The following is a 14,909-nucleotide window of genomic DNA, read 5'->3' as shown; positions in this document are numbered from 1 at the left end:
TAGCTGTTTCCATTTAATAAGAAACACAATTAAAATCAAATGTGAAAAGGTTGAAATCCCTAAAAAACCAACGCGTCATAATCCTCCCGTGACTTCCTGTCTTCATCTGCTTCGTAGTTTCCACCAGTAGTAATATCCGGTTGTTGATCATGTGACTCGCGTGATGCAGAAAAAGTGAAATAAACCAATTTTGATCTGACTGAAAAAAAAAAAACACTTTATCAAAGTGCCAAAATCTTTTATTGAAATGTTTTTTTTTCGAAGTTGCCGTGTTTCCATTAAGCAGATTTATTTTCAAAATATCTAATTGTGCAACCAATTTAAATGCAGCTAGTGACTCTTTCAAGTTCATATAAATCTGCTGCCACATTTTAAAGATAAAGCTCTTTAATCATGTGAACAGATCTTCAAATTCATTGTCAACTCACAAGTTAACACTTCATTAGCGCACATATGATTAATTTTGAACAATTTATCTGAGATGTTAGTGATGCCGAGGTGATGAATAAAATTTTCTGCTTCAATAAATATTACCCATAATCATAAATTCATCAAACACAAGAGAAATAAAATTATCTGAAACTATTAATTAAAAGGATATGAAATAATTTGTTTATGGGTATGAAATTGAAGCAGGAAGTTTAAAGTTTAAACATGTTTAAAATAAAATTAATTGCTTTCATTTAAAAATTAATTATATTACTATTAATGCTGCCCCTACATGTAATATATGGCTGTTTTATTATTATAGCTAATGTAAGGAAGGTGCAACAAGCTTACATTGTGTTGTTTATCATCTGTGTTAGCTTCCCTGGTCGCTAGCCTGCTGGTTATTTTATCAACAGACATCTAGCCGCTTGTTGCATATATTAGCTTCTAAAACAGTGTTATCCAAACAGAAAAACTAATTTGTGTTTGGAGTTTCATTACCTTTTCTAGAATATCATTAGAAAGACTCCTTATATTAGAAAAGAACATTCTTTGAGAGGTTTTTGCAAATGGTGAGCTTTTAAAAACAGTTATTCAGTCAACTCCGCCACCAATAATAACAAAATAACAACCCTAACACTTTATATTTCACTTGAAACATCCAACTGGTCACCAACAAGAAATGGCTTTAAACAGATAAAAGAGAACCGATCCTGAATGAAACTCATCGAAGGTGAATGGAACTCATAATCTCTCTGCACTTTATGAAACAGGGTTTCTGCACTATTCTACAAAAATGGTTTTAATTCGATACTTTTTGAAGCGCTGTCCATATGTGTGTTGGATTTACCACTTTGCTCTTAGCAATACATCACAACACAGGAAAAAATAAAAAATAATAATAATAATCAGGCTACAACTATTATTATAGCTTTCTGGGAACTGAACATCTTTTTCTCTCAAACCCTCAAACCCTAACTGAAGGTGGAGTTAAGCTAATAAAATAAGACATGTAAGCCTGAAAGCCAGGGGTGTCCAACGTGAGGCCCGGGGGCCATTTGTGGCCCTTGGACTGATCTTGTGCGGTCCCCAACTGCAGTTCAAATATGATTGAAATTTGACCCGTAGATGCAGACGGAGACTTTTAATTTGTAACCAAGGTGAAAAATTGTTACCAACAACATTTTCCTACACAGGAGAATGGATAATACAACACAAAGTATTTGTGTTTTTAAAACTCAGTTTTAACAAAAGGTAAAACCAACAGACTTTTACTGAAAAGCCAACTTTGCTGCAACCAAATCAGGTTTTATTCCTTCTTAAACTCGGTTTAAATAGCAAACAGTTTGAAGCAAAGTAACCCAGATTCTGTTCTTATTGCTGAAAATGTATTCAATCGAGCCCAAAAGAAACTTAAAACTGGATTTCTTTCTTTAAATACAGTAAACATGTAAAATCTACTAAGGAGTATTAGGGCCTTTGTAGAAGAAAAAAAAAGTTGTACATTTCCGCCAAAAAAAACCTTAAAACATTTGAGGGTAATCTCAGAAATTTTCTAAAAAAAACAAGAAAGTTTGCAAAAAAAAAAAAATAAAACTTTTAGATTAATATCAGGAGCTTTGTACAAAATTTCTTAAATTCAAATGTCAAAACTTTTCTTTTGAAAATTTTTCAAGAACATTTTTAAGTTTTCTAGAAAATGTCTCAGATTAATGGCAACATTTCTGAGTTTTTGGTGAAAATGTAATCCGTTTTTTTTCTGTCTACAAATGCCCTGATATTGCCAAGTTTTGGATCTATTATAGCATAGGGCTACATTTTTTGATTGGTTTTAAGGTTTGGTGTTTTTGGCCTTTTGAATCTATATTTTTGGCCTACGTGGCAATACGTTTGGACACCCCTGCTTTAAGCGCTGTTACCACCAAATAATGAAAAAGAAAAAAAAAAACAATTAAAAGTGTTAAGCGTTGGTTTGAGGAATGAGCTAACTAATCTCCTCCTCCTCTCCCCTGAATTTCCCTTTCTCCCATTTCCTCCCATATTTAGGTGGAGGAAGCTCCATGGCTGGACATGCTCGGCATGCTGCCAACCATAGCAGCTGCACCAGCCATACCTGAGGTTCCTCCCATACCTGGAGGACTGTGCTTGGTAGGTGAGGTCATGTCGGCTCCACGTCCCTGACCCGGGCCGAGGGTCTGCGGGGCGTGGTGGGCGTGCTGCAAGGCGTGGCGGTCCAGCAAGGTGCGGTGGGTGAATGCCCGGTGGCAAACATTGCACTGGAAGGTGCGCTCGGCACGGTGGGTGCGCATGTGCACGTTGAGGGAGCTTTTCTGTGTGAAGCGTTTGCCGCACATGGTGCACTGGAAGGCCCGGACGCCAGTATGCACCACCATGTGTTTGAGGAGGTAGTCCCGCAGGGAGAAGGAGCGCCAGCAGATGGAGCACTGATGAGGTTTTTGACCTAAAAGACAAAAACAGTAAACGTTTACTCAGTTCAAAAGGAATGTATGTGTAAATCAGCAGAGTTGGGTAGTAATTAGTTACTACGTCTGTCATAATAACAAATTTTGCTGGACGATAAATTATCGCAATAAATGATAATATTGTTCTTTTGAGACCATTTTCATGTGATATAACAAAAGTGGAACAAACTTTCGGAAAATTGTAAAACAGCCGAAAAACAGAGTTCTTGCAAATCTAGACTAAAAACCCAGCTGTTCAGTTTCTTTTGTACCATAATAAATGAAACACTAATCAACATTTTTGATGTGTAAATGACGAAAAATTTAATGTTTCAATTGTTGATTTTTGTGTTTTTATGATAAAGCACTTTGAAATGCCTTGTTGATGAAATGTGATATACAAATAAAATTTGATTTTGATTTAATGGCACAAAAATGCAAGAGCATATTTATTTGAATGGATGTTCATAAGACTGACGTAACACCTGCCATGAACATGAAGAAATCTTCATGAATGTTTATGACTGCTGTCATGACGTGTAATTTCGTAAATAATTAAGCCTTTATTGCAAAGTTTCACTAAAAGCTGCATTAAAAGTCCATTAAAAGTGTCAACTTTGCATTATTCTGTAGATTTTTAATGCAAAGTTACATTAAAATTGTAATTATTTACTGAATGATATATCATGACAACAGTCATAAACATTGATGACGACTTCTTCATGTAAATAACAGGTGTTATGTTACGATTATGGCAGTCTTATGCACACTTCTTCAAATAAAGTGTTATGACAGATTCTGAAAGATCAATAAACTTCTAACGAACATTTAACACTGGAAGTGGAAGACATTTTAAATATCCTAAATAAATAAATAAAACGACAGAAACGACAATTACGTAAACTGAATTGTGAAGTCTGTGAACAAAACTGTCCTTCAAAAAGGGGCTAGTTGAGACCAGACTGAAAACTTTTGTCATCCAGTTTTGATAGAAATAGAGAGAGAAAAGAGAAAAACAATAAATTGCACAAATGCAAATTGTGTTGAGTTTGTTTTGGTTTATCATGCAAATAATTGATTTAGTATTTATGTGTACATTATCTGAAATCAATCAAAGGGTTCTAGGATTAAGTCAGATTATTGTGTAGCATAAAATTCTTTCAGTTTTCCACTTTGTGCATTTTATTTTGTCAAACTTTCGGGACAATTTATTGTCCAGCAAAGCTTGGTTTTAGTACAACATCAACATCATAATACCATATAAAAAATATTGCTAAAATCAGACGACTCATGTCCCCAGAAGATTCTGAAAAATTAGTTCATGCCTTTGTTTTTAGTAGACTCGACTACTGCAATGGCATTTTTACTGAATTATCAAAAAAAGCAATAAGACAGCTCCAGCTTCTCCAGAATGCTGCTGCAAGAGTCCTAACTAAAACAAAAAGAGATCAGCATATCAGTCCAGTTCTAAGATCCCTGCACTGGCTGTTTGTTGCTCAAAGAATAGAATTTAAAATCTCCTTAATAGCTTACAAAGCACTTCATAATAGAAACCCAGACTACATTTCTGATCTTCTTCAACCATATATACCACTCACACCTTTAAGATCATCAGAATCAAAACTACTAACTATTCAGAGAGTCAGAACTAAACATGGTGAAGCAGCTTTAGTTTTTATGCTGCAGCGCTCTGGAATAAGCTTCCTGCTCATTGTAAAGCTGCCCCTACCTTGAGTTTATTTAAAACAAGGTTAAACCTTTTTATTTGAAGTTTCCTAGTCTTAAAATGTTTAATTCTATTCATTCACTATATTTAAAATATTTAATATTTACTTTGTCTATTTTTAATCTGCTTGATTTTTATTTTTATTTTATTATTATCATTTTCTTGTTGTATGTTGTTTTTAACTGTTTTGTACAAGCACTTTGAATTGTCTTTGGCTGAGAGGTGCTATATAAATAAAGTTGCCTTGCCCTGCCTTATAAAAACAGAACTCACCCGAGTGGATAAACATGTGCTTGCTGTAGTTCTTCCTGGATCGCAAAGATTTGCCACAGTGCGTGCAGTCGAACGAGGTCTCAGATCCCTGGGAGGAAGGAGAGGGCCCTGCCGAACAGGAGGACGCTGAAGAAGTGGGGACAGGGGTCATCGGCGCAGGGGGCGGAGCCTGTTGGGACGGCTCACTTCCCGCCATGTTGTCCATCCCTCCCATGGGTCCTCCCACGTAGAATGGAGGAGGCTGTGAGTGGCTCACTGGGTACTGGAAAAGAAGCTATGGAGGAGCAACAGAATATGGACAGATCGTAAGACAGGGTTTATGGCTGAAAAACCTGTCACGATATAAGCATTTCATATCGTTAATTATTATTTTATTGTTTTAAATATATGAAATACTAATAATGACGTGACTTCTCCTCTTCTATCCACTGTTTTCACTCCTGGCACATTTTTAAGAAATTTTGAGGCATCATGGCGAAACCTTAAACTGCTGCACAGTCACTCCACTGTTCTGTTGTTGCTAGGTAACCAAAGAGTGAGTGAGTTGCTAGGTAACCAAAGAGTGAGTTAGTTAGTTGATTCCACCAACAAAGCTCAGCTGGCCATGAGAGATTGAGTGCCTAAAGCCTTTCCTTTGCCTACATCTCCCAGAATGCCTTGTGGTTCTGGATCAGATTTCAGTGAATATACAGATATATATAGATATATTGAATATTGACTATATCAGTTGTATTTTCTATTGATATTGATCATATGTCTATCTCAGTATATATTTGATTTATTATCTAAAACATGAGGAATAGCTCACCACAAACTATTAGCTTTGGCCTCTAGAGACAAACGTCTACAACCGGGGTGCCCAAAGTGCGGCACTGGGACTATTTACAGCCGTCTGAAGGACTCTGAGCGGCCACCCTGAGCTCAACTCTAGAATTTAATGCAGATTAACACTTTTTAACGTTATAGGGAAACTTTTTTTTTTTTTACAGATAAATCAGGATCAGAGTATACTTCATTGATACCCAAGGTTAGATTGTTTATTTGTTGACAAGCTACTCGCATCCAAAGTGTTATAACTTCAACCAGATTTTTACAATTTTCAAACTTTAGTAAGATTTTCTTCGGTCATATTTGTCTTTTCAGTATCGACAGTATGTGACCCGAGGCACTGACCTGGTTGTTGATGGACTGCGAGGATGGAGGCGGAGTCAGCGGCTTGCTGACCCTTCCTCTGGGGTTAAATGTCATGGCTTGAGGAGGTTCACTCTGAGGCCAGAAACTCTCTGAGAAAACCCCATGGTCATCATAGAAATCCTAAAATCCACACAAAAAGGCCACATAAATTATTTAAAAAACAAACAGATGAATAAATAAAAATCAAACATTTAATTGTTTTCATAGTTTAGCTTCAGCTCCTGGATTAAAACAGATCTGCTGTATTTAAGAAATTTTTTTTAAGGGCATCAAAGTAAAAGGGGCCGAATGCAAATTAACTCGAATTCTGATGATTAATTGAATGATTCAATATATAAAACTTTAAAAATAAAAAATTCTTTGCCTTGATGCTTCATTTGTTTCTACGTTACGCTGCCTCAAGATTTCAACTGTTTCAAGGGGAAGATTATTGCGGTTGCACAAAATTACTCAGTTTACCTTAACTCATCAAGAGAAATTGAAGATAATGAACTTTAAAAAAGAACAACATAAAATGTTAAGTTAGGTCTCCATCAAAATCGAAATAAGAAGATATTCTCTACGGTAAACTAAGTTTGCTTAGATAATAAAAAATGAAACAATAAAAAAATAATCAGAACACCAAGTAGAGAACATATTTACAGATTTGATATTTAGGTCCGTAAAAAAATGTGATGATGAACATAATTCAACTTTAGTGATGCTTCTTGTCATATTCTAATCTAATTGTAATAAATATTCTAAATATACACAAAGTGACATTTTTATTTTTATTTACCAATAGTTACATTTTGAATTGTGATTAGGAAAAGAAATGATGTTTCATGATATTTTCTGATAAATTTATTATTGTCATTTTTGGACTTAAAATAACAAATTTTCCATTAAACTCCATATTTTGGTCCGTCTGATAATGCAATTTTTAAATATTAAATGATTGATAATTTGATCTGTTACTCAGTACTTGAGTAGACTTTTTACTAAATACTTTTTTACTCATATTTGAGTAAATTCTTGGATGGCTACTTTTTACTTTTACTTGAGTGAAAATATGTTGAAGTAGTGCTACTCTGACTTGAGTACAATTATTGGGTTCTCTACCCACCTCTACATATTACACAATAATTAGAAATAAAATACCCAAACAGGTTTATTGTTAACTGTTACCTCTCTTCTGTTTATGACAATAAAAAACGACACGAACGAAGGAGAAAATCAGCCCGTCAAGACTCGGCTCCCACACAATATGGATGCAAATTGTGTTGATGAACCCTGCTTTTTTTCTTTCTAATTATCATTTCTAATTATGCAGGTTAAACTAATTATCATCCCATTTACAATCTGCGCAGTTATTCATATCTATCGCCTTTGGCATCAACTGATTACAAAAAAGAAAGCAAAAAAAAAAAGAAGGTTTTATTAAGATGTTAATATTTTGTATATTTCACTTCCCATGTGTTGCAAGATTACAGCCGTTTTCACAGACTGAACCAGGTAAAGATGGCAGAAGGTCCGTCTGGCCGGTATAAACAATCCATGGACAAAGTCAGGTATAAAACGACTAAAACTGCAAATGTACCACATATGCAAGGGAACAAATGATTCACTGCACAAAAAAACAAAAAATCTTGCCACACATTTTTGGTCTAGCTTCTAGAGGAAATGTCTTAGTACATTTAAATAAGACAAAACTAACTTTTCAGCAAGAATTATGAACTTATTCTAAGTAAATATTTTCTTAATTTTGATGAAAATGTACTGCCAGATTATTTCAGTTATAGCAAAACATTTTTCCCATGTTATAAGTGACATAATCTACAAGTGGAATCAGTACTTTTTCATCAATAATAAGGAATTGTTGACTTAAAACAGGTACCCATTTCTTGCTCTAATGTAACTTGTAATTTAGTTTTGTCTTATTTATCTTATTTATACTAGAACCAAGACCAAAAATCCTTGGTAAGACGTTTCTGCAGTCTAAGCATCAACGTTTGCACTGTTGGCAAAGAAAAAAAAAATCTTCAATGCTTTCCATTCAACGACACAAACACATGCCGATCAAAACTGGATGATTTTCACCCCAACTGAAACAGACTAAACTAAAACATTAGATTTTTTTTCCTGACTAGTTAATGACCTTTCCTGCTTTTTCCACAGTTTTCACTCCCCTACATTGTTTTTTTATTTTTAAGTAGTTATGAGGCACAGTGGCGGAACCTTGAACTGCTACCGCACCAGTTACTCAACAGGCTGTTGCTAGGTAAGAGTGAGTGAGTTGCTAGGTAACCAAAGAGTGAGTGAGTTGCTAGGTAACCAAAAGAACGAGCAAGTTAGTTGATTCCACCAGCTTTTCTTCAGTGAATATATTATAAATATTCTATCAGATGTATTATCTACTGATATCGATCACGTGTCTATCATGATATATATATTGTTATTGATTTTTTGTCCAGCTCTAGGAATGAACTCCAGTCTGCATGTTTTTGGTCCAACACACCTGAATCAAATCACTGAATTAGCTCCTCAATATGCAAACAAATGCTCTTGAGTCCTGCTAATGACCTAATTATTTGATTCTATGGCTACAATTAACTATTATTTTAATAATTGATTATTCTATTGATTATCCTGACAATTAATCGGATAAAAAAAGTGCCCCATTCCACAGATTTTTCATTTAACTGCTTCAGTCTTTTTCATACAATATAAGAAATACATTTAAAAATGCAAAAATAAATAATTAGATAATTTTTTTAAAATAAGAAAACAAATGTGTTTGTTGCTTAAAAAACAGTAACATAACATTCTGTTGGTGAATTTGAACCAGGTGAAGCTGAAACTATTCCACTTCAGAGATTTTGGGTAATTTTGGGTTACAAATAAAAGTTGTTTTTTTTATTATTCTAACTTATAAATTATAAGTAAAAAAAAAGAATTACAGGTTATAATTATTTTTTTTAAACTTATAATTTTTATTTCCCTTGGTTACAGAATACAGAACAAAAAAACATGTATAAAATGAAGAAAATCAGAACAGAGTGACAACTTCTTTTATTACAGTCTGATGGTGTTTAGCTCTTGTATAGGTTTGCAATCTAATCAATATATATATCAGATTAGATGTTAGATCTAATCTAAGATCTAGTCTTCAGTCAGAAGCTACTTCAGATTTGTTGTAATACAGACCTGAGCTTTCCTGCCAGCAGTCATCACCATCTACAATAACACTTTGAAAAATCTGAATTAATTAGTTACAACAACATTTAATTTTCCTTTGGGATCAATAAAGTATTTTTGAATCTGAATTTAAACAACATCCATTTTTTTCCACAGTTGTTCTGCTTTTGACTGTTGTTTTCTGAGAATGGACAATAAATCCCTCCATCAAGGGTGTTTTTATCTTAAATACATCTTATAGGTATTTGGTACAGTTTTGGCTTATTTACTGCCCTGAATATGTTGTTTTTTCAGCAATTGCCTTTATTTGAGTCTGTATACTCCAGTATCCGATTAATCGATTACTAAATTAGAAGACAATTAATTTGATTAATTGTTTCAGCTTCACTTGATTCAGGTTTCTTGAGGCAGAGACACGTCTAAAAGTTTCAAGATGTCGACCCCCAAGGACTGGGAGTCATAAAATGAGGTGGAAAAAGTTTTTTTTTGTTTTAACTGCTAGTTATTAACAACGCTATTCTCCAAGTTGAGATGCAAAAAACTGCCTAAAATGTGAACTCAAAAATCATTTTCTGTTTTTTTTCTTCTATATACTAGTAAGCCACAACTTCCTTTACTTGATAAGATATGGTACTGGCTCATTTGCATTAAAAAAATAATTTAATGAGCCCAAACATATCTTAACCTATGATCTTCAAGTAGCATAGAGATGAGTCAGAATGAACTTTGCTTTCCAACACGTCCTGTCTTGTAAAGAGAAAAGAAAAACTGCTGAAAAATAAAAAAAAGTAATCTGTGAAGAAGCGCCAGTTTGTGCACTTTACTTCATTTCTAATTAAGACTTGGTGCAATGCTTCACAGAAAACTGAAGGCAAAGCTGGAACCTTTTGACAGAGTGGCAGATGTTCTTTGTGTAGGCTGCGGTGTTCGGCACCATGCACATTAATAAGAAGATTCTTGGAAAAAAATAAATAAAAAAGCCCTTTTTATGTATACATTTTCTGCAAAAATCCATGCTCCATATTTTAAATGCAGAAGCAATAGCCTCCTTCATGTAGCAAATGCTGAATTATTAATAAAAATCTCAAATTTTAGCCTTCAACTGCTGCATTTCCTCGTTAAAAATCAGCATACCTGACCGAAGCTGGCCATGGAGTCCTGGGCGCCCTCCTGCTCTTGGTCCCGCCTCCCGTCCTCCAGGGAATAGACGGTCCCATCCGAGTCCTGCACGCCTTCATCTTTAACCACGACTCCCTCTCCTCCCAGCACCTGAAAACAGGAAGGTCCATGTCAATCCATGCAACAACTGACGACAGAGCTAAAAAAAGGCAGCAGGAAAAAAAAAAGTCAGTAAGGACAGTGGCACTGTCCAGGCTGCAAGCGGCTCCTAATGAGCGCCAGGCACTTACAGCTAATATGCAGAAGTCCATAGATTACCAAAGCTGCTGCTACTGGAGTTGAGACAATAGATACAATTGTGCAAAGTGGAGAAACATCTCTGCGATATACGCCAATGCAGTACGAGAAGAGGGAAAAGCATATAAAGAAAGCAAAGGAAAACGTTGCAGCTCTGCATGCCTGAAAGCTGTAACCATAGCAACCCTTTCCCTTATCCCCCTACCTGGAGTCTTAGCGGCTGCCTCTGCTTGCGGCTGTGGCTCGCCCCCCTGTCTCTGTCTCCGTCTCTTCCCCGCTCCCTCCCGTCCAGGTCCTCCTCCTCGCTGTAGCGGTCCATCCCCACCAGGTCGTCGGAGAGGTCGGCGGCGTTGCCACGGAGGCTGTCCCTGCCAACGCTGTCCACGCTGCCCACCCCAGAGCTGCAGCCCGCCGACAGGCTTCCCGTGCTACTGGTGCCGGCTCCGTTGGCGGTCTGCACCAGCAGGTCTCGCAGCTTGTACCGGACGTCCTGAGTGCAGCTGGAGGTCTGCTTCATGAGGACCGGGCCGGCACCGGGGGGCATCCCGTCTCCGCCGCCGCACATCGAGCTGGGCCCCATCTCCCCCAGTGCCATCAGGCTAACAGTGCTACTTTGATCCATGGGGCCCGGCCCACTGTCACTGACGCTGGAGCCCCCCAAACCCCCGGCCATGTTGCTAGCCCCACATTCTGTCATGAAATTAGAGAAGTTTGCATAACCTCCAACCCCGCCTGCGCTACCAACAGAGCAGCTCCCACTGCTGCCGCTCTCCCTCCCTTTGCTCAGGCCACGCTCTTCCTGTTTTGGGAGAACTCCAGCAAGCATCCCTCCTCCGGCTCCTGTCCCTGCAGCTGCTGCTGCGGCTGCCGCTGCAGCTGCACTCGCCGCCTCCGCCGCCGCCTTCCTCTGAGAGATGATCTGGGTGCACTCATCAATGACCGTCTTGATCTGCAGGATGCTGGCAGCTGTCAGGATGCAGAGGGCCTGCGACTGCAGCACCACCAGGGAGCCGCTGTACATAAAATCCACGAGCTGCTTCACGGTTTCCGCAGGTACCAACGGCGGCACTGAAATCTCCGAGTGACCCAGCAGGAGCTTGTCCTGGAAAAACGGGCTGCCGGCCGCCAGGACGCAGGCGTGGGCTCGCAAGGAGGCGTCGTGTATCCGGACGGTCACGTCGCAGAAGAGCCCCTCCCGCCGCTGCGTCCGCAGGGCCTCCAGCACCGACTGGCTGGAGTTGTGCAGGTGGATGTAGTGCACGGTTTCCGTGCCGGACACCATGGCCGGGGACGGAGAGTCGCTGGGGACCGGGTGGGGGTGGGAGTGGGAGTGGGGCTGGGGGAGGGGAGTCAGGTGCCTCGGGTTTTGCGTCAGCTTGAGGTGTGAGGAGGACGGAGAGGGAAACGGATGCGGTGAGCGGGGCCACAGAGCGGCCGCTTCGGCTCAAAACGTCATGAGTTCGATGGAGGATCTGGGCGGTGAAGCGCAGGAGGAGCTGCGTTTGTTAACGTGAAGTCAGGTGGTCGTTCCAAACAGCTTCACTTTCATCTGGAAAATCTGTTAGAGCACAGTTAAAATTTACATTAATGCATAATGAGCATGACAGTTTACATTTCATAAAAAGAAAAAAATTATTTTTGCATCTTTGAACACAGTTGGGTAGTAACTAGTTACATTTATTCAATTACATTTACTTTTTTAAAATTTACTTTTAGGAGAATTTTTACTTCTGCCTCGGTAATTTTATTATGAAGTATCTCTACTCTTACTCGAGTAAAATTCATGGATTCTCTATTCACTGATTAAAAAACAAACATGTTTTAACCAAAAATTAACCAGACAGACACACATCTGCAGTTTTTGTTAAGAGTTTCGTACATTTTTTGTTGAAAGAAACCGATTTGGAAATTTTTTCTTTTGTCTGACTTTATTATTTTTCACTACTTACACGAATTATTATGTTCATCCTTAAAATACAAAAATTTCAACTTAACTTTATGTTTTGGTCTGTCTGATAATGCAGTTTTTAAATATTAAATGATTCATTATTTATCATTTACCAAATACTTTTTTACTCTTACTTTAGTAATTTCTTAGACGGCTACTTTACTTAAGTAAAAATATGTTGAAGTAGTGCTACTTTTACTCAAGTACAATTTTTGGGTACTCTACCCACAAAAGGCCTCATAAATCCACTAGTGAGGTATCAAATTGTGACTCATTGAGCTTCAGACTTTAATGACACATAAAAACATTAATTTTAAAGATATCAAACAGTTAAAATAAAAAACAAAACAAAAATCCAAATACTCGCATATGTCTCAATTCTGTCTAGTTACTGCGGATACGCCTGAAGGCTGAAAAGGTGAGCACCTGAGCGGCTACAGGTTAATCATCAAATTAGTCGCGCGCATCCTGGAGAACACCTGTATCGGACAAATGACAGCACGTGCGCTGCGCGAGTCCGGCGGCTCTTCGGGTCAGCATACTCGGCCGTTCCGCACAGCGGGTGGCCGGTGCCGAAACGCAAAGACGGGGGAAAAGAAAAGAAAGGGGGGAAAAAAAACACAAGAAACGACCGTTAGCTGTGAAAAGAAAAGCTCGAGGACCGAGGTAGTAGTTTGTGACAAATGGCGAGCCGTCGTTGATGCAACCTGTGAAGGTTTTGTCTGCTGGAAATGTTAATAATTGCCAACCGTCAGCGCCAGAAGTGAGCAAACAGGTTATCGGCAACGGGCTAACACTGGCTAGCGCTAGCTGTTGACATTAGCCGTGTAGTTCTGGCACGGAAATTTGCAGAAAATCTACACGCAAACCGCGATTTTGTAATTTTTTTTATAACACAAATCGAAGCATTAGACGTATAACTACAAATGGCGCCTTGCCTAGTATCACCAAACTGCCTATTGAAGGTTCCTCCCACGCTTTAACCAATGCTAACCAAGCTAGACTACTAGCCCAAAGACACAACTAGTAAAGTTAGCCTGCCGACGGCTAACGCAGCTGCGTTCTCCTTGTTTGAAGCGCGTCAACAACAGACTGGAGCTGAATATATTCCAGGTGTCATTGCGTGTCGTTAAATCCCGGCTACTCACCGGGGAAATGGACGGTGACAGTTCGGTTCGGCGCGTGTTAGTTTGGTGTCAGATGGATGCAGCAGGAAGCCCTCACGTAACGCACCCAGTCTGGTTGGAGCTCAAACAAACACCAATGCATTCACACACACACTCACACACATTCAGCTTCACACAGGCAGACGCATAGAGACACAGAAAATGGGGGGGGGTTTCAACAACGTCAACTAAACCACAGCTGTAGGTGTTTCTATGCACTCAAAGAAACTACAAGCAGACTTTCTGCACAAAGTGGGACAACTACCTTTTCTTTTTTTACAAACCCACACACACTTTAAGATAAGAATGCCTGGAAATGCAAAGAAACACACCTATACACACACACACACCTTCAAGTAAGCATACCTGAAAGACAAGAAAAACGTATAGGGTTTTGTATACTTATGCTTATTTTTAATTTACTTTGGATTAGGGTTTAAATGCAACACAAGGATTCCTAGAAACCACAAATTAGAAATTTCTGACATTTTGAGCTTGGCTTCTCTTAAAATTCAACAGGAACACAAACAATAGGATGTTTTTAGTAGGGATGCACGATATATCGGCACCAACATCGGTATCAGACGATGGTAATTTTTTAAACTGGGTCGATATGAACAACTGATATGTATTTTTATATTATTGCCATTTGTTTCTTTTTTTTTCTTCTAAAGGTGTCAAAATAGTAGTAAAATATATCGATAAATATTGGTTGTCGATATCAGCCTGACGTTTTGTACTGGTGCATCTCTACTTTTTAATTGTAACAGGGACTTTGAGTAGAAGAGTATAGATTTACACAAAACTAAAAATACAAAAACAAGTTTAACATTCTATACACTAAGGACACATTTACAGCATACAACATTTTTTAAATAACTACTGCACAATTATTAAAAACAGTATACTCTAAAAGAAATGAGTAGAACAAATAAAAAAAGATTAACAAAATGTGCATGTAGTGAATAAAAAACAACAGACTATAAGAAGTGAGGATAAAACAGCAAACAGGAATGTGCAAGTAATAGCAGGAATGTTATTTGAAAAGTGAAAAACTGTGCAAATAGCGGCAGGGATGTTAACACTCTGAGATTTATGATAACTTTGGAGAAAAAAAC

General features: G+C 38.0%; 1 protein-coding gene across 1 annotated transcript; it reads right to left on the bottom strand.

Moving 5' to 3' along the window:
- Positions 1-261: 261 nt before the first annotated feature.
- zbtb45 (zinc finger and BTB domain containing 45) lies at positions 262-13,901 on the bottom strand. The gene is made up of 6 exons (XM_032563383.1): positions 13,774-13,901; positions 10,883-12,235; positions 10,396-10,530; positions 6,064-6,204; positions 4,891-5,164; positions 262-2,890 (listed from the first exon to the last, which is right to left on the bottom strand). The coding sequence occupies exons 2-6, from the start codon at positions 11,957-11,959 to the stop codon at positions 2,472-2,474; spliced, it is 2,046 nt and encodes a 681-aa protein (XP_032419274.1). The 5' UTR covers positions 11,960-12,235; positions 13,774-13,901; the 3' UTR covers positions 262-2,471.
- Between the last annotated feature and the right edge of the window lie 1,008 nt (positions 13,902-14,909).

Source organism: Xiphophorus hellerii, chromosome 5 (assembly GCF_003331165.1).
Source record: "Xiphophorus hellerii strain 12219 chromosome 5, Xiphophorus_hellerii-4.1, whole genome shotgun sequence".
Taxonomy (NCBI): Eukaryota; Metazoa; Chordata; class Actinopteri; order Cyprinodontiformes; family Poeciliidae; genus Xiphophorus; species Xiphophorus hellerii.
Note: the sequence above shows the minus strand (reverse complement) of the source record. Positions and strands in the feature narration are given on the sequence as shown.